Source organism: Leiobunum rupestre, chromosome 4 (assembly GCF_980474605.1).
Source record: "Leiobunum rupestre chromosome 4, qqLeiRupe1.1.hap1, whole genome shotgun sequence".
Classification (NCBI taxonomy): Eukaryota; Metazoa; Arthropoda; class Arachnida; order Opiliones; family Sclerosomatidae; genus Leiobunum; species Leiobunum rupestre.
The window spans coordinates 52,180,363-52,201,650 of NC_143387.1; the positions used below are offsets into that span (position 1 = coordinate 52,180,363).

General features: G+C 38.0%; 1 protein-coding gene across 1 annotated transcript; it reads right to left on the reverse strand.

Annotated features, from left to right (window-relative positions):
• Positions 1-16,577: 16,577 nt before the first annotated feature.
• On the reverse strand, positions 16,578-17,822 carry LOC149948217 (uncharacterized protein F54H12.2-like). Its single transcript, XM_090171041.1, has one exon. The coding sequence runs from the start codon at positions 17,820-17,822 to the stop codon at positions 16,578-16,580; it is 1,245 nt and encodes a 414-aa protein (XP_090027167.1).
• Between the last annotated feature and the right edge of the window lie 3,466 nt (positions 17,823-21,288).

Genomic DNA, 21,288 nt, shown 5'->3' on the forward strand with positions numbered 1-21,288 from the left:
ACTGTAGGGGCTTTTGAAGCTGATAATTTCGGGCATATTACCGAAGCCAATTAGCGCGGTCAATGAGGACAAAGAGCTGGAGCACTCGTTTCGAGGGGGGGGGGATAAAGCGGGTGGCGCCTTTGTTCGCATGGCGTCGCGAAGGGAATAAATTAACCCCTCCTCACGCGAGAGACAAAGCTCATCAACTACAAATTAAAGAAGGATCGAGCCAACCCCGCGTCCCCCGGGCCCAGAGTTAAGGATGATTGCCTCTTTCGAGGAACGATATCGTATAGCTTATCGACGAGATCATTCGGCAGCTGACCGGACTCTATGGGCTAAGGCCAATTCAAAGTCAGGCGTAATGTGGACCTATATGAGATATGAAATTTCCCAAAAGGAGACGTTGCACTACCCATTCGATTTGCCAAATTTTAACAAAAATTTCAGTGACACCGAGAAAATTCCATGCTTTCTTTAATGGAGATTTTTTGTTTTAAGTGGTCTAACACATTTTCGGTTGCCATGGTAAATTGAGTGGGTAGTGCAACGTCTCCTTTTGGGAAATTTCATATCTTATATAGGTCTACATTACGCCCGACTTTGAACAAAATCTACAATAAACAGCTTCAACTTGGTTGGCGAAAACATTGGCAAATGACCTAATTAAGCCATCCGAGGTTTTTTCAAACATACTGAATTATCCTTTCCATAATTTATCTTTTCCTCTGATAAAATGTTTTCCTTTTTTACCCATTTCATTCACGAATTCCTTGTAAAAGACAACAAAAAGTAAAACATCCGTATCTATGGGAAAAAGTGTTAGTTTCGAAAGAGAAAATATACATTATCTGGAGAAAATAACGCGAGGCAAAGGCGTGGATCACGGAAAGCAATATTTCCTTCCGCAAAAGCCGAAATCCCAGGAGAAAGGAGGCGCGGTTATTCGGCTCAGCAAGCCGGGAAAGGGCGCCTTCTAATACGCTTATTGAGTTTCTGCGTCTACAATTGGGTGCCGCCGCCACGTAGCCAACGTCTATCAAGCTCATTAGGGTGTCCCCGCGCATTACCGATCATAATTGAAGGAACCAAGAGTCGCAAATCCATCCTGGGAGGCCTTCGAGAGAATGCATTACAGAGAGACTCTTAGAACCAAGAAGAGAGATACACACACGCGTAATTAAACTATATCAGCAGTCAGTGATTGCGACGCGTTTCGTAAGCAGGGTTTGAGGATTACGACCGACTTAATTAATCGGATTACCAACGGTTAAAGGCAAATTGCAACGCGTACGCGCGAGAATTTCCGAATCTTAAATTGACGAATTTTAATTTACAAATTATCCTCGTCCGTGGGATATGGAAATGGCGTATCTCTGTTTTGAAAATTATATTTGCATACGTCGCCGATCACTCTCCCGAATTCTATGCTTCAGCAGTTTACACGTTCGAATGGAATTAAATAATATTTCTTTTAGATAAATTCCTCTTTCTATATTGCCAATGCTACATATTATTTGCTAGTAGCGTGTACCTTCTCGGTGCTTATTCAAAACTATAGTTAGCTGGAGAAAAATATATAGATATACAGGATATTCACTAAAAACGAAAAATGATAACGGAAAACCTTTTTTTTTTATTTGAAATTTCTATGGAACATTACTAGTGTAAAATTGAATGACCTAGAAACATGTCTTCAAGGTCATTCAAATACTATCTTGAGAACTGTTAGGTTTACGGATTTGGGCCCAATTAGAAAGTTGTTGCCAGCGTTGCCAGATGTAAAAATGAAAATTATTGTATGTGAACTCAAAAATTATTGAATTCTTTGCCAAATTATTTTACTAGCATTATGTAGTCTTGTTTTGAGAAATTGGCGAGTATTTAAAAATTAAAAGTTAATTTTAAAGATCAAACCACCAAAAATTGTCAACGTCTAGATTTAATTTAAACAAAGCAGATGAAAAATCTTTTCGGTCTGAACATGAGTGCATGGTTTCGAAAATTATTGACAATATGGTATGTCCTATCAGAATTATGGAAAATATGGTACGGTCTATTAAAATTATTACAAAATGGCGTACCATATGGCACACTGGTGAAATTATGGTACGTTTCAAATTCCTAGCTGGAATTATTTAATTGTACCATAATTATGGTACGTCTGGCAACGCTGGCTTGTTGCTCACCATATTATTAGTTCAAATAACTTTGATTTGATCAACTTTTACCAATCAGAAGCCGATAAATTGAAGTTTGGCGAGAAAGAATAATTCCGTAACATTTCAATTGAAATGTTGAACAACACTATGAGCTCCGTCGCTAATCGAGCTCAAGCGTGTATCGTAGCCGACGGTGGCATAATTGAACCGTTGTAAACTATTCAGTATTTATTTGATTTAGTCACATTAAAACTAATCAGATTATTTTATTTTCAAACACTGAATTCATTCACCTTCAATTTCTCAGATTTTGATAGCCAGAATTTCCAACAGCAGACTGGATTTGCCCTGTTTGGAGCTCGTCAGTACTGTGTAGGATATCTGGTGTGCGACTAACAAACCAAATTAAAAGGTCAAAAAAGACGTTGCTACGCCACCATCTCTCTTTCGGCTTTCCGTTGCGTACCAACGTCTTTTGAAATTTTTAATGTTATAGGCTTAGCTTTTAATTTCCCTTCCATGCACAAGCGATGCTTATGTGGATACGGGAAGATGATTCATACAATTATATACCCTTGTAAAACTTTGAAAACATCAATAAATTAAAAAAAAATACATAGATATTACACGTATTATTTTGGAGAATACACATTAACAAGATAATACACGGTATTATTCATATTTTGCTAATATATCACGGTATTAAAATATCACTTTTGCAATAATGCGATATTATTTCAATATTACACAGTATTCGGAGACGATTTCAAACTTTATGAATCTAAATATTTTTTTCGTTATTTCTCATTTTATATAAAGATTTCGCAAACATTAACAGTATTATTCGTATAATGCTATAATTGCATATTATTATCTGTAATATGGGGAAATTTCACATTATTTTTTAATAATAGTACGAATTCGAAGGTTTTAAAATTTTATAAAAATGTTTTCTGAATAATATTAGGGTAATAGCATGTAAAATCATCCTCGATAAAAGATGCGCTCACACATGGCCTTGAAATCGATTCAAAACGTTTTGAAGGAGTTGCGCGAACGAAACCAAATTGTTTAAATTGTTTTAAACCGATTCAAACAGTTTTCTACCGCTTTAGTGTGAACGTAGCTCAATAGGAACCTTTATGATGTGCATCAAGCTAATTTAAAAAGCAATTTAAGTTTTGATTTTTTTAATTTGTCACGTTTTGGCTATTTTGCGTAGTTATTGCACGTTTTGTTAATATCGTAGGGTGACCACTTATCCTGTAATTTATCATTTTCCCCATGTCTTCTTATAACTTCATATAAAATTTGGAAAGAGTTTAGTCTAAAACTACGTCAGTTATCGACTCACGCAGATTCGAGGCAAAATATTTTTCACCATATTGAAAATTTTCGCTCACTTGGACTTAAATTAAACTGCATTCCTTTCCCAAAGCAAATGTTTCTACCCTCGTAACTATCTGAATCTTTATTCTTCTTAATTTTCAACAGAAATGCTCCTACATTTTCAAATATTTTACAAATAATCCCCCGTATCAAATCATAAAAATCGACAACATGTTTCCTATTTTTCCTATAAACATTTGGTATTTTCCCATTGCACCGAATCCCATTCGACCGAATTCCCATTAGACCGCATTCCGCCAATGTTTTTGATGAAATTAGCCCAAAGGCGGGTTTTGTATTTTTCTAATCGACCGACGCAATATTCACAATTGAGCGACCGCAAAAAATTTGTATTTGTATCTAATAAAATTTAATAAAATAGCATAGTATAAAAACTGGGTGTCTAAATTATAACAATTTTTAGTTTTCGTCTGCTTTAAAAAATTTAGTGGAAATAGTTAGGCTTAGGAAAGGAAAGGAAAGGAAATTGTGGTGGTAGTGGACAAATGAGTTGACAACTTTAAAAATTGCCTGGTTAGGTTAGGTAACACTGCATGCGGTTCTGACAGATGCTGAAACGGAGAAGAGCGGGGTTTTCGGTCGAATGGGACAATCCCATTAGACCGAATCCTAAATTTGCCAAAGTGCGGCTTTTTCGGCGGAATGGTATTCGGCGTAATGGAACAGATTGAAACATTTTAGGGTTTTAGTGTGGTCACACTGATATCGTTATCGAAAAAGTTTTTATACGTATTAAAATTGGTATTCGTAGCTAAAAAGGGGGAGGGAAGGGCTAACCACTTACAAACCGATTACAGGGAGTACAGCCTTTGGTAGTGCTAAATCTCTAATCGATTCACTTTAGTTCTGTCAAAACTATGGCTTGTACACCGATTTCGAATAGTGATGAGCCCATAGGATGGGGGGAGGTGGAAATTAACATTAAATTCATAAAAAGCGTTAGGTCCAAAATCAATGACAATATACACTTCCAAAAGCATTCTTAACATCCACCTAGGGGTATTTATGGGGCACAATCCTTTTAAAATTTTACAGAATTATTATATATGAATTATCAAAAATGTCTTAAGAAACTTAAAAGCATATTCCCTTTAAGAATTGATTCATAATAATTCTTTATAATTTAAAAAAAACGAAATATATTTCTTTGAGAATTTTAAGGAATGTCTAGCTAAGAATCAGTCATCTATTTTTCTAAAAATTATAATTTTCAAAAGATATGTTCCTTAAATAGTCATAAATTTGTTTTTAAAAATTATAATATAAAGTATTTTTAATCATAAGAAAAATTTCTAACGTCCCCATTGAACTTTGTAGGATTTTCTTCAGAACATTAAAATCGTTTTTGAATGGGCGATTTAAGCAAGTTGCAATTATCAATGTTTAACGGTTTTCGTCCAAGCGTGTGGTTCTGTCACGCGAACAATAAAACCAAATCAAATACTTGGCTATTGTTCGAAAATTTTCTTTAAACTACAGCTTGACGACAGTTTCCAGCCTTCGAAAATCATCATTTAAGTTTAGGGGCTTTCCCAAATTTCATTCTTTAACCAGGTCCAGGAGATTTGCCAACAAATCAAAACAATCTTCGTTTAAAATAATCTATAGATTTACTAGAACTGACGACGAACAGTCCGAACAATTTAGCTCCGCAGTGGCGTAGCGTGCATTTCTTCCACCGGGGCCAACCCTAAATTTGCCGCGCCCCCCCCAAAAGTAGGCAAAAATTCTGTGATACTCTGTTGATTGCAAAATGATTCAAGTCGTTAAAAAATTAAAATTTTATTATCCGTGTTTTTTGCAACGCGAACTCTTTTATGCAATGGCCAATATTAATTTGTACCTCTTGTTCGATTGCCACGATACCCAGATTTGTTAATCTGAACGACATTGTAGATTTTAAATAGTAACTGCACCGCGCTTCTCAATAACAATAACTGACGTTTCGTTCGAGCCGGTTAGACTCGTCGACTGTTTTCTGTTGGCGGTTGTTGCAGTGTTTTGCACACCGCGCGCTGCCCGGCTAGACTCGTAGACTGTTCTGTTGACGGCATAGAAATCTCATAAACACAGCGCACGGTGTGACATCACTGCATCGAGGTTAACGGTAATAGTTAGTGTAGGGAGCTGTTGGTTCGAACGCGTGGCATGCAGGGCTTGCCACCACCCTCCTACGCATTGTAACCCGGCCACCTGAATTAATGGCTTCAAAAGTCGCTTGATGACTTTAGGCGGCTGCACATATTTCTATATTCGCGGCGCGAGACAGCAGCTCGTGCGCGAAGTACTAACAAAGCTAGCTCGCGCACGAAAATTTCGCTGGCGATTTTTATGTGTGCATCCGGCTTTAGGCCTAAGGTGGTGCCTTGGGTATTAGCCTAGCTGATTATTATTATTATTATCAGAAATTATAGCTCAGTGTACCGGTAACAAGAGAACCACACCACCGGAGGCCTATCATCATAATGCCCTACGCCAGCGTCCACAGCCCGGACAGGTGACAAAACCAACATGGGTAGTAGTACCCTACTACTGAAGGTCGTAAGCCGCTCTCCCAGCAGAAGGTTCAACAATGGGTTGACCAATTCGCCCCTTCGCACACAGCAGTGGGTTACATGAGCGGGTGCTCTAGCATCGGAATCCAGCACCTTAACTACATAGGTGAGGTGCCAAAGCCCTTAAGAAAAGGTGGACAAAAGGGGGACAACGGGCACACTGCGGTCCAGCGTAACCCGGCACGATCGGCACCGTAGATCCCAATGGGCTCCACAAAGCCGGGAAACCGGGCCACAGCGCCTCATACGGAGACCCGCCGCCCCACAGCAGGCCACCAAATCCGCCTAGGCGACAGGATGCCTGGCCCCTCTCCATTAGTTTGAGCTGAAGCTTAGTTTCCAGCCCTTACCTAACCGAAGTCGGAGGTCGGAGATCGGACCATTTGATCTCAGCTAACATCTCCCGGTGTGCCACCGCCCTTATGGGTTACAAGAGCCGGACCCCGACTCCTCAGTAAAGCCACCAGTTATTGAACACTCAGACCCCTTAAGGGCCTGTGACAACACTGCAATAGTCGCCTGCCAGCGGCTGCCGCCAATGTCACTTTTCTGACCCAGAATATCGGCCGGCCGCATTGGTTTCAATTTGCCAGGCCGCCCCCTACATCTATGCCGCCCGGGGCCATGGCCCCCTTTGCCACTGTAGCTCCGCGATAGTTATCTTGTAGCTGAAACTAAAACCAAAAGTAAAACTTCTTCCAGACAGAGAGGGAGGAGAAGCCGCTGTCTAGGGAGTTCACGAAAATTAGGGGAACGGTACAAAAAATAACTTAAAATAAATTTAGCTAAAATCACAGCACTAACATTGTAAGATCGAGATTTATAAAGTATTTTTACTGAAAAAAAGGAAACTTAAAAAAATAACGTAAAATCATTGAAATCAAGTTAATTCAAATCAGCCAACACTTGTTTTCCTCACATAATGACCATACAATACACGACAAATTGGTGTAATACACGACAAATTGGTGTAATACACGATAAATTGGTGTAATACACGGTAAATTTGTGTAATACACGATAAATTTGTGTAATACACGATAAATTTGTGTAATACACGATAAATTTGTGTAATACACGATAAATTTGTGTAATACACGATAAATTTGTGTAATACACGATAAATTTGTGTAATACACGATAAATTTGTGTAATACACGATAAATTTGTGTAATACACGATAAATTGGTGTAATACATTGATAATACTTGGTAATGCGTACAATATTTCGTAATACAGGATTATTTACGTAATACGTGATAATACGTTATATTTTTTGTAATAAGTGATAATACGTTATATTTTTGGTAATACGTGATAATTCGTTATATTTTCGTAATCCGTGACAATTCGTTATATTTTTCGTAATACGTGATAGAACTTTATCAACGTATACGATGTATTTTCAGGTGGTAAACGATTTCGTAAGAATTTTAATAGGCATAATCATGCTCATAACCATAACCTTAGGCCCAAGTCATCTAGCGACTTTTATTTCCATTAATTCAGGTGACCGGGTTAAAATTCCAACAGCACCCTACACTAACTACTACCGTTAACCTCAACAAGTTTTTATGGAAGGGTAAATCAAAGAACGCGGGGGAAAACCCCTTTAACCAGTGTGGAGATATCGTTCAAATTCTACGCGGAAGGAGTAGCTTACGCTTACTGAATAATAAAACTCTACCTTCTTCGGCGCGTAACAGAATCGATAAAAAAAAGTCGGGTGGGGGATTGCGTTGCCAGGGAAACGGAGATACATACAATTTTTTTAACGTTCCTGCGCATGCGCATATCGTACAGCGTTCAGGATTATTATTATTATATTATTTTGAATATGAATACGTTAATATAAATAATAAATACGTATCTATACTTACTTGACAACCCAAACATATATTTCATAATTAATATAATAAGATCGCTGTTAATACATAACTACAGGAGCGGTACAATAGTCGGTCTTGGGAAAACAAGTCGCTTTGTTCGTATCACCAAAACACGTCGAACCAATAGATGGCGCCGAGTGCGGTTCAGAATTTTGAAAATGCGAAAGTGTTCCATCCAGTAACACATTCATAATCCATAGAAGTTAGAGAGAGGCAGTGATGGGCACCGATCCTCTAATTGTGAGCGCTTTGTTATTATGAGCGAAATTGAGCGGCAAAATGTTTTTTATAGAGCGGGAAACGAAAATGAGAGGAGCGCCAATTTCAGCGCTCAAAAAGGAGCGAAAAGAGAGGAGCGCTTATTTTACCGCTCAAAAAAGAGTGGAAAGAGAAAAACGCTTATTTTACCGCTCAAAAAGATATTATGCTAGCGAGTGCGAGCGGTGACTGAGCTGAGCGGCTCTTTGAAGAAAATTCCCAACACTGGAGAGAGGAACGGAAAGTGTAGACTCGACAAGCAGGGCTGTCAGATTCCAAGCGTTAGTTTATCGGACTGAGTTTCGATTTCGATCGTACTAGATTAAGAAGGATCGTACTGGTACTGTTGAAAACAAGTCACTTAAGCCTAAAAGATATTTAAAGATAAAAAAACAGTTGGTTTAACCTATTATGACGTATAATTAAGCTCCCTTTTATGTATGAAAAAACACGTTAGAAAATATTTTGTGAATATTTCCTATTCGTGTCGACAATTATCACTCCCCAACCAACCACAAGAGTGTGTTTGGAAGTGGGAGTCTGGAGTCTGGGAGATAACCTTTACCATAAGTAACATAATAACAATAAGTATGACAATTAACGAGATTTACAACCAAACTGATAATTATTGCTAAAATGATAAAAATTAAAAAAGGTTTCTCGGCGCCACGAGCTCATGTTTTTCACACGTGCGATTCGCACGCGGGCTTCAAAACAAAACCAAAGCCCGTCGCGACTCCAGAACGTGCTCTTCGATATTAGGCTTAAATTTTTATCAAAAAGTAGTCATCCAAAACGGTAAGTCGCCAGTCCAAGTCACAGCTTGAAGAGAGTATCAGTGCCGAAAAAAGGTTCGGTTAGAAAACAGATTTATCAAGTCTTAAAGCTTATGCCTTAGCGTTTGACGCAAAAAATTTATTTATTTTTCTAGTCTCCATTTCATCCTATTTATAAATTTAATTTGTTCCAATCAACGATAAATTATTTATTGACTCGTGAGAAGAGATTACGTCACCTCCTGTTGGAAGGACCGTACAAATTTTGTAAAGTGATAATTCTCACTATCAAGGGAAGAACTCTTAGAATTTTGACGTCATCAAGCTAGGAGTATTTAACTGCCGTTAAGACGGGCCACTTCATAAAGCGTTTGAAGCGAAATCTGCTGCCATTCATTTCAAGCTGAAGTTAAATTAAAAAACCACTCTTTACCTCTCGTTTAAAGGGGAACGGCCAAGCTTTTCCAAATATGGCCTTTTTTTACGTATCAAAAGATTAACAAGACGTTCAATATACTAACACGTACATTTTTTTGTCTTGAAAAAATAGCGTTTGGCCCAAAAAGTTGAAACGAAAAATAACGCCAGGTGTTTGGGTTTGAATTTTCGCCGCCATCTTAGGGGCTGCCGCCAGCGCCCCTAACCCCGTATGAGCGATTTCCGAACTATCCTAACTTTTAAAATCGCGCAATTTAGTCTTAAGTCTCTTATAACTGGAACGAGCCGCGCGTGCTTTTACGTTGTTTTTCTGTCTCACCGACTTCTCACCAGGTGTCGCGGCAGACGCGCGCTCTTCGATTTCCCGAAATTTCTTTATTTTATTAAAAATTAACCACTCAATATTTTTTTACGCGGTTTTCGCCATAAATTTTAGATTTTAATGGGCTATAGGGCTATCTAACTGGTTAAAGCTTGACCTTTCCCCTTTAAAGGCCAAACTAAAATGGTAGCATATTAAAATGAAGACAAATATAAAAAAATAAACCAGTCAGGGCGACAATTACGCTTCCAAGATTTCACGGGTCAGACGCGAAACTAGTCGGTCGCAACGACAAGTTTGACTCGCTTATAATTCTCCACTCAAGCTCATTTACATATTTTAAAATTTTTTACGGTCTCCACGTCGGCATACACGTTTCTGATAGACGCTTGATGTACACCGGATATCACGGAAGAGAGGTTAAGCAGAGCACTCTAGAAGTTTGAGTACCTCGACGTTCGAGGAGAAACATTCAATAATGTTGTACTTGGGAGTCGAGCTTACGTGGTACGTCGTAATTTATTTATAGTGTTTAAATACATATACTGATAATTACCAAAATCGAGGAAGAGTTATGACAAATTATTATTTATCTAGCAGCGTACTGGTTAAAAAGCGGAAATATTTGTTTGAATTGAAATACGCCTAGGTCTTGTACAATTCAGACGAATTTGGCAAAATAAGTACGAGTATATAAAGAGAGAAATGTTCGGTACACCCGGGCTCACGAAGAAACAAATAATATTATTTAGACAACACTCATACTCATACATAACGCCTGTTTTAGTATTGTTCAAACGACGTTTTAAATTCTTCGTGTACCCTGGGTTAGCAAAAGGTTCGAAATTTGTTAAAATTCGATTGCAAACGTACTTGATGGCGTTAGCCGTCGAACTGAAAGCGCGCTTAACCGATTTTAAAAAATGTTTCTCCTCGAACGTCGAGGTACTCCCGACGTTTTTGTTAAAACTTCTAGAGCGCCTTACTTAACCTCTCTAATAAAATAGCAAGTACTCACCAAATAACGCCCACGGAAGCGTGAAATGTCTCCGTCATCAATCAAGCTAGTATACCCCAAAGTCGGTTATCGTTCCCCAAACTTAGTTGGTCAAATTGGTTTCGCAAATTTTTAGGAAAATCAAACTTCCAATGTTATCCCGAACTTGTTCAACAGTTAAAATCATTCACGACACACTATAAAAAGATATTAAAAATAACTTACGAAGGAGACTACCCGAGGTGGTTATCTCCGATTTGGTTCAAACTCGGGTGGTAAGTAGAACTTCGTGTAACTTGAAAATCCCTAAACGGGTGGACAAGAATGGGCTTTCGTTTTGCCATGGCAACCAAAAATGTTTTTCACAACTTAAAAACTGATTTTCTCAATGAAAATTAACATGGGAAAATCGAAGATTTTAAGGGTCCCCCTAACAATATTTTTCAAAAAATTAAAAAAAGGTTCATCAATTAGATACATAATTCAGATCATGGCTAAATCTGGTACATTTGGACCAATATACGTCAATTTTGGTAAATATGAGTAAATATACATATATTGTTTAAATACGAGTAATCAGTTTTTAAGTTGTGAAAAACATTTTTGGTTGCCATGACAAAACTAAAGTCCATTCTTGTCCACCCTTTTAGGGATTTTCAAGTTACACGAAGGTCTACTTACCACCCAAGTTTGAACAAAATTGGAGATAACCACCTCGGGTAGTCTCCTTGTTAGTAAAATCAGGAGCCAGACAACCACCACTTGTGCGCGGACACGAGAAAACGTTTTTTCGAACATAGTGTTTCATCCCGGGGAACATCGAACTAAGGCTCTATTTTTAACTTAGCCAGTCAAGTCGTTTTTTTGGTTTTCAAAGGAAATGCCAAATAAACTAGCAAATTCTCAAAATACAATACACTCTCAAGATTATTTTTCAATAAAGAAAGTTTAACTCGCCCTTAATTAGCATTTGAAGCTAAATAGGGGGAAAGAGAGGGGAATAAAGTCTCTAATGAGCGTTTAACGAGGCTGCCATAAACGGAAGATGAAAGATCGCCGCTTTACCAATCTGAGCGGAAATTAAAACTGCGTCGCTTTCCCATGCAGTGCCGCTTTACGCAAAACGCGGAAGGTTACGCACCCTAATCTCCGAGAGGAAAAGTAGTCAGTGAAACGACATACCAAAAGGTTGGATCCCGTTCATCAACGGGATTAAGAAAGTTGACCAGAAAAGAGGTCTGCCTGGCCGTTTTCGCCTTTTTAATCCTCCGCTTCTAATCCTTGGAAGAGATTACACGAGTTTAGGGGGTGTTTTTAAAGCGGGAACCCGCAGGCAAGTTACGAACGAGATAGCGTTTAAATATTGTAAATTAATCACCGCAATTTAGCATATTTTTGCGTCTCTCGAATCTCGTTAGGCCTTTGCCCAAATTTCGCGCATTAGCGTATTATCTTTCGAGTCGTTAAAAGAAGATTACGCCATTATTAATAAAATTTCTGTTTTTATTTTGCCTTTCTGGGAGCCATTTTATTGTCGATTACGTCGTCTAGATGGCGCCGTCCGCGATTCTTTAAATGATGAGTGTTTAAATACTTCGTTACAAGTTTTTGGCGGGAAAAAGTTGCTGACTAGACTTAAGTCGATATTAGAGAAGTTAGCAGCGTTGCCGAGTTCTGAAAACAAAATAGATCGATTCACAAAGTCATGAGGGTGAAAATGTCGTTGCCCTTTATCTCTGACGATTCTTGAAACACGGGGCGAAAAGATGACGTTATGACGTTGGGGACAAATGAAATCTTTCAAAAATACTTAAACCAAGTTCAGCCTATTGAAACTAAAATTATATTAAAAGTTAATTTTAAACCGAATGTTATCCCCGAATTTAAGATGTGAGAACGTTTTGTACGTTCTAAGCTAACATTTAAACAAAGGTCAGAGGTCAAAGTCTAAGAATTATTTTCGACGACCAATGAAAAACGGGGCGAAAAAGCTAAAGTCGAAACCAGAAATGAAAAAATCTTAAGAGTTATTCGAACCCAGAGGACTTCGAAAATAAATAATTGCAGTCCGTAGGCTTCGTGCGTATTTAAAATTTTGGTCACAAGTATCGCCGCCTACCGACCGAATTGGAAATTGAATACGTGAAAGCTGTCTGCTCGTTCCGAGGGGCTAATCACTAAAGAAAATGTTGTACACTGGATTTCAGATTTCACTGATTACCTAGTGATTCTCGGTGATTTCACTGATTCTCGGTGATTTCATAGTGAATCTCGGTGATTTCATAGAGAATCTCGGTGATTTCATAGAGAATCTCGGTGATTTCATAGAGAATCTCGGTGATTTCATAGTGAATCTCGGTGATTTCATAGTGAATCTCGGTGATTTCATAGTGAATCTCGGTGATTTCATAGAGAATCTCGGTGATTTCATAGTGAATCTCGGTGATTTCTTAGTGAATCTCGGTGATTTCATAGGGAATCTCGGTGATTTCTTAGTGAATCTCGGTGAATTCATAGGGAATCTCGGTGATTTCTTAGTGAATCTCGGTGGGTTCATAGGGAATCTCGGTGATTTCTTAGTGAATCTCGGTGGGTTCATAGGGAATCTCGGTGATTTCTTAGTGAATCTCGGTGATTTCATAGGGAATCTCGGTGATTTCATAGGGAATCTCGGTGATTTCTTAGTGAATCTCGGTGATTTCATAGGGAATCTCGGTGATTTCATAGAGAATCTCGGTGATTTCATAGAGAATCTCGGTGATTTCATAGAGAATCTCGGTGATTTCATAGAGAATCTCGGTGATTTCATTGTGAATCTCGGTGATTTCATAGTGAATCTCGGTGATTTCATAGTGAATCTCGGTGATTTCATAGAGAATCTCGGTGATTTCATAGGGAATCTCGGTGATTTCATAGGGAATCTCGGTGATTTCTTAGTGAATCTCGGTGATTTCATAGGGAATCTCGGTGATTTCATAGGGAATCTCGGTGATTTCATAGAGAATCTCGGTGATTTCATAGAGAATCTCGGTGATTTCATAGAGAATCTCGGTGATTTCATTGTGAATCTCGGTGATTTCATAGTGAATCTCGGTGATTTCATAGTGAATCTCGGTGATTTCATAGAGAATCTCGGTGATTTCATAGAGAATCTCGGTGATTTCATAGTGAATCTCGGTGATTTCATAGTGAATCTCGGTGCTTTCATAGAGAATCTCGGTGATTTCATAGTGAATCTCGGTGCTTTCATAGAGAATCTCGGTGCTTTCATAGGGAATCTCGGTGATTTCATAGAGAATCTCGGTGATTTCATAGAGAATCTCGGTGATTTCATAGTGAATCTCGGTGATTTCATAGTGAATCTCGGTGATTTCATAGTGAATATCGGTGATTTCATAGTGAATCTCGGTGATTTCATAGTGAATCTCGGTGATTTCATAGTGAATCTCGGTGCTTTCATAGAGAATCTCGGTGATTTCATAGGGAATCTCGGTGATTTCATAGGGAATCTCGGTGATTTCTTAGTGAATCTCGGTGATTTCATAGGGAATCTCGGTGATTTCATAGGGAATCTCGGTGATTTCATAGAGAATCTCGGTGATTTCATAGAGAATCTCGGTGATTTCATAGAGAATCTCGGTGATTTCATAGAGAATCTCGGTGATTTCATTGTGAATCTCGGTGATTTCATAGTGAATCTCGGTGATTTCATAGTGAATCTCGGTGATTTCATAGATAATCTCGGTGATTTCATAGTGAATCTCGGTGATTTCATAGTGAATCTCGGTGCTTTCATAGAGAATCTCGGTGATTTCATAGTGAATCTCGGTGCTTTCATAGAGAATCTCGGTGCTTTCATAGGGAATCTCGGTGATTTCATAGAGAATCTCGGTGATTTCATAGAGAATCTCGGTGATTTCATAGTGAATCTCGGTGATTTCATAGTGAATATCGGTGATTTCATAGTGAATCTCGGTGATTTCATAGTGAATCTCGGTGATTTCATAGTGAATCTCGGTGCTTTCATAGAGAATCTCGGTGATTTCATAGGGAATCTCGGTGATTTCATAGGGAATCTCGGTGATTTCTTAGTGAATCTCGGTGATTTCTTAGTGAATCTCGGTGATTTCATAGGGAATCTCGGTGAATTCATAGGGAATCTCGGTGATTTCATAGGGAATCTCGGTGATTTCTTAGTGAATCTCGGTGATTTCTTAGTGAATCTCGGTGATTTCATAGGGAATTTCGGTGATTTCATAGGGAATCTCGGTGATTTCTTAGTGAATCTCGGTGATTTCATATTGAATCTCGGTGATTTCATAGTGAATCTCGGTGATTTCATAGTGAATCTCGGTGATTTCATAGTGAATCTCGGTGATTTCATAGTGAATCTCGGTGATTTCATAGTGAATCTCGGTGATTTCATAGTGAATCTCGGTGATTTCATAGTGAATCTCGGTGATTTCATAGTGAATCCCGGTGATTTCATAGTGAATCTCGGTGATTTCATAGTGAATCCCGGTGATTTCATAATCATAATTGATTTCACTGATTTCAAAGTGATTCTAGGTGATTTCACTGATTTCATAGTGATTATAGCTGATTTTACTGATTTAATAGTGATTTCACTGATTTAATAGTGATTTCACTGAGTTCAAAGTGATTCTAGGTGATTTCACTGATTTCATAGTGATTATAGCTGATTTTACTGATTAAATAGTGATTTTACAAATTTTTATTTTTCGCTAATGAAATTGTGATTCCGGTTGATTTTACTCATTTCGTACTGATTCTCGGTAATATCATTGATTAGGCCTACATCTGTTACTTAATGATCGATCTCCATTTTCGTAGTTTCAGCCGTCTTATTACGTTTTCCACTTTATTCCTACTATTCAGCGTTTCTGCTCTAACAACTATTGAGCTCGACTATTGGGGTTCCACGTATTGTTTTATTTTTAAGAACCATTTATTATTAACAAGGTGCTTAAAGGGGAATTATGGTTTGCACATTTGTTTACTCGATTCCTTAAGAGTTCTTTTTTTTTAAACATGTCTTCTTCGAGGCTGTCTTTATTCATTTAGTCGTCCCGGGGCCAAAAATTTCAGGCTGCCATTTTCGTAAAAACGCGAACAAGTAAAGAGACCAAGAAGTGGGGGAGAAAACTAAGCTTTATTGGGGAAAAATATTAATGACAAAGTTATATTTTTGACTCTCGCCCATGGGCATTATCGTAATAAAACAAAACAAAATATTTTTATGACAAATTTTTTGAGTATTTCTTACACAAGAATTCAGATATCATACGATCGTTTACATTTTTGTTTTCAGAAAAGCTTTCCAATGCACTAAACAATTTTATTCCCCGACATAAGTTAATAGCAAAATAAACGCAATAACCACCGCAAGTCTGACTAGAATTTCCTTGTAATTGAACAGAATTATACGTCACAGTTATGCTGTTTCGCTCTATAAAATAGTTAAATTTAAACAAATCAGGGCTGTTCCCGAAACTCTCGAAGAATGTACAATTGAGCGACCTTGAGAGATATATCAAACACCAATGTTCTCCTACCCCTTTGGACGTATCAGTGTTCACTATGTAAAGTGAAGGATACGTTTTCACATTCTTGGTTAGTTTATCGGCAGGGAAAACTCCTCTGAACAAATATTTGGTATACGGGTCGTTCTTGAGTATTTTTACAAGTTGTTGCGAGTCCATTATGAACTTTGATCGTATAAAACTGCTCTGTTCTTGTCGATCTCGACCAAAGATTGATATTCGGATTAGTAAATCACGCTAACTGTAGACGGCAATGATTCTCCGAATATTAATTTGAGACGAACGCTCCCGTTATTTACCAGGTTGAAACAGTCAGTTGAACTTCCGTTGAGATCGGGAGTTAAGTCGAATACGAAAAGGACATTTCCATTGGCGAATTCTTCGCGGTCAATATCATTTCCTTCGTCGATATTCCATTGACCAGTTGGAAGAAAGAGATTAGCGTATGATCGCATAAACAAGTTCTCTTTGAAATTAGGATTTAATGGTTTTGCTGGGACGCTACTACCATCAAGGTATAGGGCAATTTGAGTTAGCGAAAACATTTTAAAGTCAAAAGGTGACATTTTGTAGTCTCCCAAATACGCATTCTGGTCTACAAATCCGATCACCACCTTACTCTGTATTTGACCATTATATAAGTGGTCTTTGACGCATATTTTGTTCCCTTGGGAAATTGAAAATGAATTACATTCCGTACGGGTGATGGGATATTTCATTGTTGCCAATTCCAAAGTTTTAGCGTGGGATAACATAATCTCTGGCGTCAATCTAACTTTTCTGACGAACATTGATGCGTGGGTGAAAATAACTTTGCATTTTTCACCGTCTGTGTGTAAACAAAACTCGTTTGAGCTTTTGATAAACTTGAAATTTACGTCTATCAGGTTAGGAATAAACTGAGCTTGTTGACCAATATCGGCTCGTACAACTCCTATCATGTCAGTAACATCTTCTTGAGCAAACTTTGCACTTTTCTTAAATCCGTAGTTACTGAAAAACTCGTCAAATTTTCCAGCTTTGTCTTTATAGAATAGAGACGCGGTTAAGAAACTTTCCTTGGCTGGCCCACCATATGTCAAGAGCGTTTGAATCATGCTCTTGTAAGGATACTGTTGAGGGCATGACGTAACTGATCTGTGACCCAATGATACGTGAACTTCGCCAAAGAGACTGTGTAAAAACAAATTTTCTGGACCAACTTTTTCCGCAGGAGTTGTTGTTTTAGATACAGCGTCATGAATATCGGGTTTTGGTAAAGTTCCATCTGCTTTCACAATTTTCACTTGATCAATGTACGTCTCCGAGTTTCCGGCGATATTAAAGATAATTGCTTGGTTTTCATTTACGTTCGATGTTGGATTATATTCAACCCATTGACCTATTATGCCAGTTTGAGTATAAGGTACGTGAAATAAATCAAGTTCCGAGCTAATGCTGTTCCGCGAACTGGGGTGGGCTAGCGACATTGTTATATGATGATTATGATAATATATCAGATTCTAGCAGATAATGTCTTTTCTTCTTCCTGGCTCGAACTGAACTGATGATGGGAGACGTTTTACGTTTCCATTTACAACCATTTCCAGTCAGCTTAGTCACTGCTTCGGCGGCTCTTTTTAGGGTTTCTTCCCCCGCTTCTTTCCCCCGAGATTTTAACGCGTCTTTAATGGACACACCACTCGGGACGTCGGATGCAATTTTAGCTCCGGTATTTAAAACTTTTCGACCAAGGAATGTAGCTCCCTTTTTGAGTAAAGGCATGGCAGACCGAAATGCTGAGGCCAATATATTTCCAAGACCATATCCTCTTTGCACGGCTACTCCCCGGTATACCGGAATTGATCCGTGTCCAATTTGATTTAAGTAATAGTTATTATAATCGTTTACAGAAACGTGATCTAAATTACGTGGAAACATGTCTATCCTTTGACTCGCTAGCCACAAATGAGCAGAAGAAAGATAACACCTGATTTTATGTTCTTCGGGGTCTAAAATGAAGAGTGACGTGAACTTTTCCTCGTTCGAAATGTACAGGCTGACCCATTTCACTCATTATATTAATTTCAATGGTTTGAAAATTGTTATTCGCTATAGGCATATAATGTTATCGTGAAAACTCTTTCTCAACAGTGTCTCCGTCTTTTCCTTGAATACTTATAATACGTAATAATGGAACATCTGAATCTCCAACCGATCGACTTTGTATAATGTCCGAGTATATGAACAGATAATGTAACCCAGCGTCCATATCGCAACTGAAAGGAGCCGTCGTTGACGTAACCACGGTAACATCTTTGTTTAGTATTCTCGTGAGCCCTTATATGAGGGCGATTTCACGGGGGAAATAATTTTGGTTCATTTCATAAAGTTCAACAATTACACGACGGTTTGGTTTGTTGTAATATAACTTGACTCTAGAGCTAATATTTCGCCCGTCGTCATCAGTAGTCATGATTTCCAGTAAATCTTCAACACCGTAATATCCTGGTGGTATTACTATATTAACGAAATCCATTACGTCGTTGAAATTTTCTATGTCAGTGTAGGTGTTTTAGTCTTTGATTCTTCTAAAGAATCCGGTAGAGACATAGTTTTCCAAATTCGAACTAGACACTCTTCTTGAACGTTATTCCAAGTTCTTGGGTAACTGATTTCAGCAAGTCTAACTTCGTAGTTCCCTCGAGCCGTATACATTCCGGTAAATACGTTCTAAACTTGCTTATAGTATTGTTTTTATGGGGCGCCAAACCGGAAAAAACTAAACAAGATAGTTCTAAATATATTTCAGTTTTCTAGGAATATTTCCAGCGTTCTAGACACATTTCAGTTTTCTAAACACATTTCAGTTTTCTAGACCCATTTCAGTTTTCTAGACCCATTTCAGTTTTCTAGACCCATTTCAGTTTTCTAGACCCATTTCAGTTTTCTAGACCCATTTCAGTTTTCTAGACCCATTTCAGTTTTCTAGACCAATTTCAGTTTTCTAGACACATTTCAGTTTTCTAGACACATTTCAGTTTTCTAGACCCATTTCAGTTTTCTAGACACGTTTCAGTTTTCTAGACACGTTTCAGTTTTCTAGACACGTTTCAGTTTGCTAGACCCATTTCAGTTTTCTAGACACGTTTCAGTTTTCTAGACACGTTTCAGTTTTCTAGACACGTTTCAGTCTAGACACGTTTCAGTTTTCTAGACCCATTTCAGTTTTCTAAACCCGTTTCAGTTTGCTAGACCCATTTCAGTTTTCTAGACCCATTTCAGTTTTCTAGACCCATTTCAGTTTTCTAGACCCATTTCAGTTTTCTAAACCCGTTTCAGTTTGCTAGACCCATTTCAGTTTTCTAGACCCATTTCAGTTTTCTAGACCCATTTCAGTTTTCTAGACCCATTTCAGTTTTCTAGACCCATTTCAGTTTGCTAGACCCATTTCAGTTTTCTAGACACGTTTCAGTTTTCTAGACACGTTTCAGTTTTCTAGACACGTTTCAGTTTTCTAGACACGTTTCAGTTTTCTAGACCCATTTCAGTTTTCTAGACCCATTTCAGTTTGCTAGACCCATTTCAGTTTTCTAGACCCATTTCAGTTTTCTAGACCCATTTCAGTTTTCTAGACACATTTTACGAAGCTAACTCTAGGTATTTTACGCGACGTTCTCTCTGGATATTTTACGAATCTCTCTAGGTATTTCACGCGACGTTTTCTATGTATTTTAGGGTTAGGGACTTCGAAAATTTTCGCCTTCGCCAGTGAGAGAGAGGGAAAACTGCATTCAGCGGTTTCAACCGCGTATTCAACTGAACGATCGGGCTTACTCAAAGAACGCGTCGTCGCGGTGTCTGATAAATTCATCTCAGATAAAGACTATAGATTGCAGACACGGGTTTACATTTTGGAGGATCAAATGGTACTTGTACCGTTGCGGTGGTATTTATTATCTGAAGTCTTTAACCTTTAATAGGTGTGACGTAATCCATAAGGTCATAGATAAGTCTGCGAATTAGCTGAAATCTTTGAAGCAACCCGCGGCTTGATTAAGGGTACTTTAATATCGAATAAAGAATATTGGTTTTCAGTGTTGTTAAACTTAAAATTAGCTATTTTCTTGGTCTAATCTCAATCGAAATGGCGAATAGCTTATTTAATAATTACCTTATAATATTTACAATAGTTTATTACAATAACCAAGGGTAGACCGTTAACTTTGGAGGACCTGTTTGGGGCCTTCCAAATGACCTAATTTTGGGTTAGCTGTGTGCTGGTGGCGACTCATTCGCCATTGTGTCGAAAACTGTTTGTTACCTTTCTTTGAGTAAGTACATTTAATTCATAAAAGTCATGGCTATACATGTATATAACTTAAATGTTAAAATTTAAAAATGTATAATAATAGAGAAAAGATACTTCATGACTAAAATTTAATTAATAGAATTAAAATGTTAAAATTCCATTTTAAAAATGGCGAGCTTTCGATCCGAGGTTAATTTTAAAGCAGTTGCTGTATTACATTGCGTTTCGATCCTCCCAAATGTAAGCCCGTGTCTGCCATATATAGTCTTTATCTGAGATGAATTTATCAGTCCCCGCGACGACGCGTTCTTTTGGTAAGCGCGATCGTTCTGTTGAATACCCTCTCTCTCACCCTAAAATACATAGAAAACGTCGCGTAAAATACCTAGAGAGAGCTTCGTAAAATGTGTCTAGAAAAATGAAATGTGTCTAGAAAAATGAAAAGTGTCTGGAAAAATGAAATGTGTCTAGAAAAATGAAATGTGTCTAGAAAACTGAAATGGGTCTAGAAAACTGAAATGTGTCTAGAAAACTGAAATGTGTCTACACTCTAAGAAATAGGGGTGTTTAAAAGGTGTTAAGAAAGTGTTACACCTCGTTCACACCGTTTTAACACTTCCAAAACGGAGCAACTTTTTAAAGGT